The sequence below is a fragment of the Sciurus carolinensis genome, chromosome 3, assembly GCF_902686445.1.
Source record: "Sciurus carolinensis chromosome 3, mSciCar1.2, whole genome shotgun sequence".
NCBI classification, from domain to species: domain Eukaryota; kingdom Metazoa; phylum Chordata; class Mammalia; order Rodentia; family Sciuridae; genus Sciurus; species Sciurus carolinensis.
In genome coordinates this window covers 33,535,495-33,547,561 of record NC_062215.1, presented here as the reverse complement: position 1 = coordinate 33,547,561, position 12,067 = coordinate 33,535,495, and the positions used below count along the sequence as shown (strand labels likewise).

Sequence of the window (12,067 nt, the reverse complement as noted above, 5' to 3'; positions counted from 1 at the left end):
AATAAGGCTATGTGTATTACCTTTGATGTGTCCTTTATATGTTAACTGAAAAGGATGTCAGCTTTCTTAATATTTGGAATTGAAATTTTTTTCTTTTCTCAGTAAAACTGCAACCTTCCACTTTGCACATATTTGGATTTCAGTGATTGACGAATTGTAGCTCAAAGCATATATACAGTTTCATCTTCTGCCTTTAGCTGCCCTGTGAGAGAGTTGTGGGTGATAGAATTATCATGTTTTTCAGTTAAAGAACATTAAGTACCCTGGTTTTCCTGTTTTGTGGGGTTTTTGGTACTGAGAATTGAACTCAGGGGTGCTTTACTAGTGAGCTACTTCCCCAGTTCTTTTGAATTTTTACTTTGGCAGTGTCAAACAGGGTTGCACTGAGTTGCTTACAGCCATGCTAAGTTGCTGACAATGGCCTTGAAGTTGTGATCTCGGCCTCAAGAGTCTCTGGGATTACAGGTGTGCATCGTCACAGTACCCATCTTGGTCTTCCCTCTTAGATGGTGCTCCTGCAATGGACAGCATTATTTCAGTAGAAGAGATTAAATGGAAGGGATTTGTAAATTGATGTGTTGTTAAAACATTAAGAAATTTTATGACTCATGATCTTCATAAAGGACCTGTGATTAGCTGCTTTCCATGTCTTTATACACTGACTGTAAATTATAGCATATTAAATTCTTACAGCATGTACTGGAATTATAAGCTCATCTTTTTCATACATCATTTATGAAATGCTTCTAATTTGTCTGACATTGTATTTGATGCTGATAGTAAATTAGTCCTGAATCTATTATCTAGTTCAGAGTTTCTCTCAGCATCATTTCCGTTTTCTGTTGTAAGATACTTAGCAGCTTCTTCAGCTTTTAACCACTAGGTGCCAGTAGTACTTCTGCCCAGTTATAACCCAGACTGTCTCAGCCTTTATCAAGTATTCCTTGGGATACAAAATCATCTTTATTCTAAGTGGTTGAACTGAATAACTCAGTAAGAGGTGACACTCCTTGAGCATCACTTGCCAGAATGTGCTACAGTTACTAATGAGAACAAGTTGTAGTTCTCACACGTACTGGATGGGTGTGGTGGGGGGTAGGGCAGGGAGAGCAATGAAAACCCCTGGTTAAGTGTTGGAGAGACTAGCTAGTAGTCATTTATAATACAGAATAATGAGTGCTGTGTTAGGGTGTATAGGGAACTCAAAGAAGAGGTACGTTACAATAATAATAGAAGATGACATTTATTAAGTCCTCACTGTGTTCCTAAGACTGCTCATGATTTTACCCAGTATTATTCTGTTATTCTCAGAATAACTCTGTATGGTAGTTACTTTTACTATCCTGATTTTACAAGCAAGCTGACACCTGAAGGTGCAACTTAAATTGCTCAAAGTCATAGAATTAGTGATTGAAAGGGCTAAAATTTAAACGTAGAATCAATGCTCATAACTTTCACCTCTTTACTAACCTAGCCTCTAAGTACCCTTGGGAAGCTCACTCAGAAGAATAAGTAAAAATTAGCTAGGTGAAGACTACCAAAACATGAGGCCCAAGTAGCAGAAGTGAGATCATGAATACATGATACCTTCTTTGTCTGAGCTAGAATCTAGCCTTTGTCTTTTTAAAAAATATTTTTAGTTGTAGATGGACACAGTACCTTATTTTGTTTATGTAGGTTTTTTTTTTTTTTTTTTTGTGGTGCTGGGATTGAACCTAGTGTCTCACAAGTGCTAGGCAAGCACTCTACCACCCGCCACAACCCCAGCCCTTAGCCTTTGTCTTTGACTGGTCTTTAACCAAGAAGTGATGCAATCAAACTGTGGTTTGAAATTTGTACTCCGGTTGCAATGTGGAGAGTGGATTTTGTAGCTGGGAGAGGAGTGTGGAGTTAAGGACAGGAAAACTTAAGCTTGTTAAATATAATCTAAGAGAGTTGACTTGAACCGCTTAAATTTCAGCCTCCAACTCATAGACATTATCCTAGCAATTTTTTCTGTGTAAATAGATGGTTAGCCTGGAAAACATCGAGTATTTGACATCAGTTTTTTTTTCTTGGTTTTCAAATTGGGTATTGAACCCATGAGCACTTTACCCTGAGGTATATCCCCAGTCCTTTGTGCTCTTTATTTTGAGACAGGGTCTCACTCACTAAGTTGCTGAGGCCAGCCTCGAACTTCCAGTTTTCCTGCCTTAGCCTCCTGACTTGCTGGGATTATAGGCATGCACCACCTCCCCTTGGCATCTACTTTATTTCGTATTTAAAGTGAATCTTGGGCTGGGGTTGTGACTTAGTGGTGGAGCACTTGGCTGGCATATGTGAGGCACTGGGTTTGATCCTCAGCACCACATTAAAATAAAGGTATTGTGTCCATCTAAAATAAAAATATTCTTTAAAAAAATGAATCTACTGCTTATCCTTATGTAGATAAAGGTACATATGGACCACATTTAGGGTTATGTTTAGGATCTATTATACATTTTCCAAATTTTTGAAAGCATGTGATTATTCAAGTGGGATTTAGAGCGTAAGTGGTCAGTGTTCCTCAGTAATATACTTAGTCTTTATATGAGGAATGTGATAAAAAGTTCCAAGAACTCAATAAGAAAGATTTCTGTAAACATGCAAATCAAAAGTGATACCGCAAACCTGTGGGCTATGTCTCTAGTCTTTGTCTTGAGGATCCTGAACCTCATTTCATTTGTAGCAGTCAGTAAATCAAACATTATGTTAAATTAATGAAACATGAAGCTGGTGTTTGTTGCAGAAGCAGCTGGACTTTGAAAGCAATTGTGCGCCAGGCCCATCTTTGTATGCTTGCATCCCCCTGTAATGAGCCTATGTATGTTAAATTGGTGGAGGCTCTTTGTGCTGAGCACCAAATCAACCTTATTAAGGTGGATGACAACAAGAAACTAGGAGAATGGGTAGGCCTTTGTAAAATTGATGGAGAGGGCAAATCCCGTAAAGTGGTTGGTTGCACTTGTGTCGTGGTTAAGGACTATGGCAGAGTCTCAGGCCAAGGATGTCATCAAAGAGTACTTGAAATGCAAAGCAAATAAAATTTTTGTTCACACACCAAAAAAGTGATACAGAACCAATAAAAAATACTTTTGATGAAAACAAGTGATACCGAAGTATACACCCTTGAGTTGGTTGTCCTCGACAAGGTGCTAAGCAACTAACTCAGTGAGACCCTGTCTCTACATAAAATACAAAATAGGGCTGGGAATGTGGCTCAGTGGTTGAGTGCCCCTGAGTTCAATCCTCGGTACCCTCCCCAACCCACCCCCCCAAAAAAATAAAAGAAGTATACACCCTTAAGTTTGTTGGTATCTAAATAGCTTGTTTATCACTGGAATCCCAGGATAGACAATGAGAAGACAACTAGCCGATGAGGCTGGAAGAGGGGAATACAGTAGACAAAAATAGCTCCATGCCTCTTGAAATCGGCTTTGTTTGTAGAGGAGAATAGGGCTTAGCTCACTGCTGTGGATATTATTCTGTCATCAGCAGGAGCCGGTTCTCAGGAAACCTTTATTTTTCACACCTAAAGTCTTGGTAGACAGTTGAGTGGGATTGTCTTATATCCATGTTTGGGTGGGGGGGGATTAAGCTATTTACTTGTGCCAAGTATGTAGAGAAAATATTCTGTACCATATCGCCGTGGGGTGGGGGGGGGCGCTGGGGATGTAGCTCAGTTGGTAGAGTGCCTGCCTCTCATGCACAAGACCCTGGGTTCAATCCCCAGCACCACCACCACCACACACACACACACAATCAACTACTACATATCACTATGGGTTATTCTCTTTCTGGAAAATAAAGCTATCTGAAGAAACTTTAAGGCATTGTTTTGTTACTGGCCAGGAATTTTGGATTACTAAAATAGTTTCTCAAGTGCCAGTAAAATGTAATACTTTTTCTTGGATGTGACAGCCATAAACAGGCCTTTCCTTTCTAACTGGGACCATATGGGACAAACTTGTATTAGTCTTCTACTTAATGGTCTGATGCTGAGAAGTCTTGCCCTCCCGCATTCTCAGTTGGTAACCTACAGAATTTCTGTAAATAGGCTGGTTTCTTTCCTGTTCTATATAAAACTAGAGGCTGTAAGTTCCTTCTTCAGTAGCACACATAGCTTTCATTTAAGTCAGGGGTGCTCGAAACACCCATCCCACGGTAAAAACCTTGGCATACCAAATAACAACCTTGCTAGCAGCCTAGCTAAGAGAAATGAGTCACCAAAGTGTGGTAGCCTAACTGTTGGTAGGATAACTTTTAAGATAATTTATTAAAATACTTAAAAGTTACCAAAAAGTCAAGCAACCAGCTTCAACAATAATGAAAGCTAACTCTTTTGATTTAGAAAGAACTCTACCAACAAGAAGTCATACATAACTGTGGTGGGGCAGTTTCAGGTAAACTGCTCAATGTCATCAAGAATTCATGGGGTGTTTTCCGTCCTTAGCTTTGCTATTCTCAGTAAGTTGACTTAGTTCCCCTCGGGGTGACAACATGATTGCTGCAGTTGCAAACCTCATATGGAAGTCAGAATAATATCCTGGGAGTAGGGGAGGATTATTTCATTCTATGTATCTATTTATCAACAAGGAAGACTTTTCTTAGAGCACCTTAACAACTTACTAACTTCCTCTTGTATCTCATTAATCATTGGCAAAGTTCCATCATTTTTCCCCATTCTTAACTTTTCCACATGATCATGTGGAAGAGGGAAGATTCCTGGACAACAGGTTTTTTTAGAAAGAGGAAAGGTAGGTAAATTATTAGTGGAGAGAATACAAATTGTGTGCCTGTGCCGAGTGGTTAGTATATTTTCCAAGTATCTGAAATCTGGTTAAGGGAATTATAACTCAAACATTAGCTTTAGCTGGGCATGGTGGCAAACACCTGTGATCTCAGTGACTTGGGAGGCTAAGATAGGAGGATTGTGTGTTCAAGGACAACCTTGTCAACTTAGCAAGACCTTTTTAGCAGTTTAAACACTATCTCAAAATCAAACATAAAAGGGATTGGGAATGTACCTCAGTGGTAGCACCCCTGAGTCCAATTTCCAGTACCCCCTTACCTCAAAATAGTTAGCTATACTGAGCAATGCCCCCAAAATGTGGTGGTTAATTGATATACCATATTTCATGTTTTATTATAAGCTGCAGGTTTCTTTTACATTGTAACATTTTTGAAGCATTTTATAATTAATGGTATCTTACAGGTGCCATCTATGACAGCCAACAGTTTTGAAACACCCCGTAGCGTTTTCATGTAAGAATTCCTTCCTAGGCTGGGCTTAGTGGCGCATGTAATCCCAACAACTTGGGAGGCTGAGATGAGCATCACAAGTTCAAGGCCAACCTTAGCAACTTGGCAAGACTGTGTCTCAGAATAGTAATAACCATGACACTGGGGGTGTAGCTCAGTGGTAAAGTGCCCCCGGGCTCAGTCCCCAGTACCAAAAAGTCAGCAAAGAATTCCTTCCTACTATTTCTTGGGAAATATAATCTTCATAAATCCTGATAAAAATTAATCAAACTTTTTAATGGAGAAAAATTCTCATTCTCCTAGAACTAATTTTAACAATCAATATGGAAACACTGTTTGAAGGAATCCAGTTATGGCAAGTTGAAAATAAAAATCAGTACTTGGAATCCAATGTTGACGTCAAAAGGAGCATCTTGGACAAAAGTAATCACAAGCCAGATGGATGTGGTGGTGCATGTCTGTAATCACAATGACTAGGGAGGCTGAAGCAGGAGAATCACAGGTTGGGAGGTCAGCCTCAGCAATGTAGGGAGACCCTGTCTCAAAATTTAAAAAGTAAAAAGATCTGAGGATGTAGCTCAGTGGTAGAGTAACCCTGGGTTCAATCCTTAGTGCCAAAAAACAAAGTGGTCACAAATCAGTCCTGGTTATAGCTCTTGCCATTGTGTGTGTGTGTGTGTGTGTGTGTGTGTGTGTGTGTGTGTGTGAGAGAGAGAGAGAGAGAGAGACCCTGTCTCTTACTAGTAGTAGCAAGTTTATATCTTGTAGACTCGAAAATTCTCTGGTGTTCCAAGAAATAAGTTTTCGAAGCAAAATAAGTTCCCAAACTGTCGTTTTTGACATGATTCTATAGTACTATAAATCTTGCTAAGAATTATAAATGTTATTACTCATATACTACCCAATAATACCCATAGATGATTTCCAGTGTTTGAATATTCACTAAAGTCTCTGCCCTTGTAAATAATAAGCAGTTTTTAAAAGGACATACATATAATAAATGTTGTTTGTGAATTGTATTATTAAAGAATAACTTAGATTTTGAGAATTCAAGAGAATTATAATTGTTTTTGAATCCTGAACATTAATACCTCCTAGGAATTGAGAAACACTCATACCAAGACATCAAAACATGGTTTTGTTTTTGGTAATGGTTCTAGGAAGGGCCACAAGAGGAGGTTGTGCCACATAGAAGTAATTGGTTTGGTTTTGTAAATAATGAAAAGTGTCATTCTTTATTTTTAAGAGCAGGAAAGTTTTTGTTTATTCTTTGGTGAAGGTGGAGAAGATTTTAGGATGTGTGTCCTATGTCATTCCTGATGCTTGTAATGTTTGCTATTTTTTATTTCCCTTAATGAAAAGGCCTCGAGCCTTTTCAGCTTTTTAGTATTTTTAATTTAATTGCTTTTTTCAAAGAATGATGGGATATAAAGATGGAGAAATTTTTCGCTTAGTATGTTTTTTCCCTTTCATTATGGACCACTTACTATTAGTACTTAAGCTTTTTGCCTCACAACTTTAAATCAAGCAGGGAAAAATCTGAGAGCACCCACATAAACCAATAGATACAATTCACTGTAAAAGGTGAATTATACCTAGCTGCACGCATTTGTGTAGGAAATGTCTAAGGGGAAAAAAACTATGTTCATGTGCATTGTTTCATTGGGTTTTTAAAAAAATGTTTTTTTGTTTGTTTTTGCGGTGCTGAGGATCGAACTAGGACCTTGTGCTTGTGAGGCAAGCACTCTACCATCTGCGCTATATCCCCAGTCCTGTTTTTTTATTTCTTATTTCCTTCCTTTTACTTTGAATTTAATTTGTTTTTTCTAGATTTTTGTTGATTTTTTTTTTTTTTTTTTTTTAAAGTGGTGTCTTGGATCAAACCCTTTGTGCATGCTCTGCAAGTGCTCCACCACTGGACTACATCACTGGACCCTTTTTCTAGAGTTACTTATAGTGGAAGCTTGGTTCATTAGGTTAACACCGTTTTTTTTCTTCCTTTCTTTTGGTGCTGGGACTTGAACCCAGAAGCACTTTACCACTGAGCTACACATCCTTGGCCCTTTAAAATTTTTTTTTTGTTCTTAGGTCTCACTAAGTTGCTGAAGGTCTAGCTAAGTTGCTCAGGTTGACCTTGAACTTGCCATCCTCCTGCCTCAGTCTCCCCTAGTCCCTGGAATTATAGGTGTATGCCACTGCACTTTTTCTTTTCTAAAGTCGGCATTTAATCCTGCGAATTCCCCTTAAGAACTGTTATAGGCACATTGCACTAATTTTCTTATTTTTGTTTTCATTCAATTCAGAATGTTTTTCATAAATAAATTTTTTTTCAGCCATTTTTCTCTTTGTCTTGTTTCTCTTTAGTTGTTTTTGCTCTATATGGCTTCTGATCAAGACAATTTGGAGCATTCCTTTTGATCCTTTTTTTAAAGTCTTTTTTTATACTTTAAACTTATTTTTCTTTTGCTTTCTCTGTTCTTCAAAACTACAAGTTCATTAATCTTTTTCACTTTTGCCTAAACCATCTGTTAATATTTTAATTTTAATCTTTCATTTCTACAAAACAGTTATATTTATTTGTTTGGTACTGGGGATTGAACCCAGGCGCACTTTTCCACTGAGCTACATCCCAAAACCTTTTTATTTTGTAATTTTTTTTTATTTTTTGTGGTGCTGGGGATTGAACCCCAGGGTCTTGTGTATGCAAGGCATCTACTCTACTGAGCTATTTCATATAACTAGCCCCAACCTTTTTATTTTTTATTTTGAGACTAGGGTCTCTGAGTTGCTGAGGCTGGCCTTGAACTTGCATTCTCCTTAGTTCTTGGAATTAACAGGCAGGTGCCAGCAAGCCCAGCTCTTTTGAAAGTTAATTAGAATCATGTAGTCTCTTCCAGGATTTTGTTCCCACTTAATGAAAAATTCAAAGTGTTGTCCTTCCATATATGCTGATTCTTGCTTCAGGTTGATTGTTTGCCTTAAACTCTTAACTTTGGAGCATTCCTTTTTTCAGATACCCCACCCCCAACTCCAAGAGAATTCTTATGATCTGTGTGGAAGCTTACCTCAGAGAATATTTGATATATGTCAAGGATGTTCATGAGCATTTTTACCTTGGCTTAAAAGTCATTATTACATAATTCCACCATCTGTGTCATTCAGCCTTGGTATTTATTATTTTTTATTGGTTCTTCATACGCTGAGTTAGTTTGGATCCTGTTCTGGATCCTGGGTCTTATTTAAATCTTCAAGTTTGTTGGTACTTTAAATTTTGGTTTCACCAAAATGCATATTCTTGTTTACTTCAGAATCCTTAAATAGCTATGCCATGCATTTCATTTGGGTTTCATTGATGGATTTAGTGGAAAATACAAGTTGGAATGTTCTCACTCTATCTTATCTAGAAACTAACCTCAGAAGATTTTACTTTTGTTGTATTTAAATAACACTAGCTCCTGAACAATTTTATCTTAATTTCTTAAGATTTTGACTTCAAATTTAAATCCCAAAACTAGTGACTGGAGACTAGCTAAGTAAAGAGCACATGCTTAGAAATTGCAAGGCTCAGGGTTCAAACCTTAGTACCACCAAAAAAAAAAAAAAAAAAAAAAAAAAATCCCTCACATAAATTAAATTTGAATTTTGTCTTTTTGCCCCCTTTGCAGACCCTACCTTATATAGACTTTCTTATCTGTTCTTTGAATAAGAATTTTAGTTTTCTTTTGGATGCAGTAGCATCTGCCTGTAGTTCCAGCTACTTGGGAGAGGATTACTTGAGGCCAACCTGGGCAACATACTAGAGTTTATCTCTTAAAAAAAAATAATAATAATAATAGCTTTATGCAGCAGCTGGAATTTCAGTCCCATTTGCAACCCCTTTCCTATGTAAGTCCAGAGTTTTGGGTTGTTCCCCCCAGTGCCCAAAGAAGTGTTAAAAATCTGCACATCAGGCTCTCCAGGATAACCGCAGCATCTGACCCACTGATGTTCTTATCTTCTTTGTTTCTGATGCCTGTAGATTTCCCTCCTGTGTTTTGGGTTTTATTTTTTGCTACTGGGGATTGAACCCAGGGGTGCTTGACTATTGAGTTATATCCCCAGCTCTTTTTATTTTTGTTTTTGTTTTGAGACAGGGCTTCCCTAAATTGCTGAGGCTGGCCTCAAAGTTGGATCATCCTACCTCACTCTCCCAAGTCACTGAAATTACAGGTGTGCACACTGTGCCTGGTCCCTCCTGTCTTTTAAATGTGGCTGTTTGCTAAATGTTTTGTGTCTATATTTTATCTAGGTATTTATTAAAATTTGTAGCAGAAAAATTTTCAAGTTTACTGGATCACTACCTTGCTAAAACAAATACTTTTTATAGAATTTTTCTTTTAAAAATCAACTGGTTATGGATATTTATCCAAAGAATTTAAAATCTGCTCTTGCATATTTCAGCACTATTCACAATAGCTAATTATGAATTCAACCTGGGTGCTCATTGATGAACGAATGTATAAAAAAAAGTGACATATATACATAGTGCAGTGTTATTCAACCATAGAAAAGAATGAAATTCTGTCATTTGCAGCAACTTGGATGGAACTGGAAGACATTAAGTGAAATAAGTCAAGCACAGACAGACAAATACCACATGATCTTACTTATATGTAGAAAGTAAGAAGTTGAACTCAAAGTAGAGAGTAAAATAGTGGTTACCATAGCCTGAGTAGAGTGTAGGGAAGGGGGACGAAGAGAAGGAGAGAGGATGGTTAATGGGTACTGGGGTACAGTTGGGTAGGAGGAATAACTTCTAATAATTGATAGTAGAAGGATAACTATGGGTTTACAATAATTATTTGAATATTTCAAAGTAGCTAGTAGAGAATATTTTTAATGTTCCCAACACAAAGAATGTTGTCTCTGAGCCCCCTACCCAGATCTGGTTATTGCACATTGTACACATGTATTGAAATATCACTGTACTTCATAAACATGTGTAATTACTATGTGTCAATTAAAAATATATGTATTAAATATCCAAAAACAAAATCAACTGATGTGTACAGAAACAAAACTAGAGGCCCAAATAGGATAGAAACTAATCATTAGAATTACTGGACTTTTCTATATACATATGCTATGTATGTTTATATCATGTGTTTTCTTTTGTTTATTTTTGTACTGGGGAATTAAACCCAGGGGCACTTAACTACTGAGCCACATCCACAGCCCTTTTTGTATTTTATATAGAGACAGGGACTCGCTCATTAACTTGCTTAGGACCTTGCTGAGTTGCCGAGACTGGCTTGAACTTTCAATCTTCCTGCCTCAGCCTCTCGAGCTGCTGGGATTACGGGCCGTGTGTTTTATTATGTTTGTTAGTCTAGAGACTATGTTTACAGTGAATCAGGATCTTGAAAGTTCTTTTCTCTTATCTTGTTAAAAAAAAAAAAAAAAGGTGATTTAGAACACGTATTCTCAGTATAATGAAATTAGTACTCGTTCCAAATTATAACTTTCAAGGACTGTGATATTCAATTTTAAACTTAGAGAATAAAAGTAGCAGCACTGCTCTAAAAAAAAACAAATTAAAAAGAACTTGAGCTTTGTGTGGTTACTTTTTTGTTTTTGTTTGTGTGGTTTCTTCAATTTTTGGCATTCATTAAAAAAGTCAGTAGGAATCTCAGTGTGTAAGGAGCTTTTGCTTTTCTTTTACTTATTGTGATTTTTGTCAGAAATACATTGTCTCCTTCTTTCCTGCCAGGAATTAGTAGCGACAGTGACATTGAATGTGACACTGAGAATGAGGAGCAGGAAGAGCACAGCAGCATGGGTGGATTTAACGACTCTTTTATGGCACAGCCCCCAGATGAAGGTGCGACATGTAATGTCATCTTACACGGATTAGTAAAACCATTGATGCTGCTGCTTTTCCTTCTGCTGCTATTGCTTCTACTTACTCTGCTTCTTTTTGTTTTGGGGTTTGGGGGGTGGGTTTTTTGTTTTGTTTTGGTCTTTCCTACATTCTTTGATAAACTATATGGTGAGTATTGAAAAAAATTGGAGGGTAATGTTTGACTTGACTTCCTTGCGGAGGAGAAAGGCCACAGCCTGCTTTTGTATAACTTATTTACCTAAGAATGGCCTTAAATTATACAGAGGTGTAAAAGCAAAAGAAACAAGAATTTTCAACAGAGACCATTTGTGGCCTGTAATACATAAATATTTAATATCTGTCCCCTTATAGGAAAATGTTTTCCAACCTCTGGGGAAGTTTCAGATGTTTGATTTCTCTCCCACCCCCACCCCTTTTCAGAGTTTTTTTTTTTTTCCAAGCCAACTCTATGACTTTTTAAATGGCTTTGATTTCTTAGAAGTGCATTCAGATTATGGAATCATTTATTTTTTATTCCTTCCTCTCCCCATAAAAACAGATTCTTAGGGAAAACTTTTCTTCTGGTTTTATTTGCCTTTCTTTTACTTAAATGAGATTGTATTTTATAGTTTTGTATTCTGTTTTCACTTAAATATATTTGTATTTAAAATTTTATAAACTTCATTTTTATGGCAGCCTCATATTCTATCATATAGAAATACATGTAAAATAAAGGAAGTATGTATTAGTTAATTATAGAAATAAGGGCCTAAAGTCATCCAGAGACCTTAATAATTAACCTGAGCATTCCTTTGCAAGATTTCCTGAAATGACATCATTGTCAGGCTTATGTGCTTTGTTAACTTTTTATCTTACATATTTCCCTAGTGTTCTAATATCTTTTTTTCAGTATAGAGTCAAGCAGTG

The 12,067-nt window shown here is 37.1% G+C and overlaps 1 protein-coding gene and 1 non-coding gene across 8 annotated transcripts in view; both read left to right on the top strand.

The window, feature by feature from the left end:
• Trim37 (tripartite motif containing 37) overlaps positions 1-12,067 on the top strand; it is a 180,169-nt gene that overhangs the window by 122,275 nt on the left and 45,827 nt on the right. For all 7 annotated transcript variants that reach the window (XM_047542823.1, XM_047542821.1, XM_047542826.1 and 4 more), the window contains one exon: positions 11,030-11,140. In XM_047542823.1, coding sequence (XP_047398779.1) covers positions 11,030-11,140 — 111 coding nt within the window. The remainder of the gene's footprint in view (positions 1-11,029; positions 11,141-12,067) is intronic.
• Positions 3,687-3,759, top strand: Trnae-cuc (transfer RNA glutamic acid (anticodon CUC)). The gene has a single exon. It is a non-coding gene; the product is annotated as a tRNA-Glu (tRNA).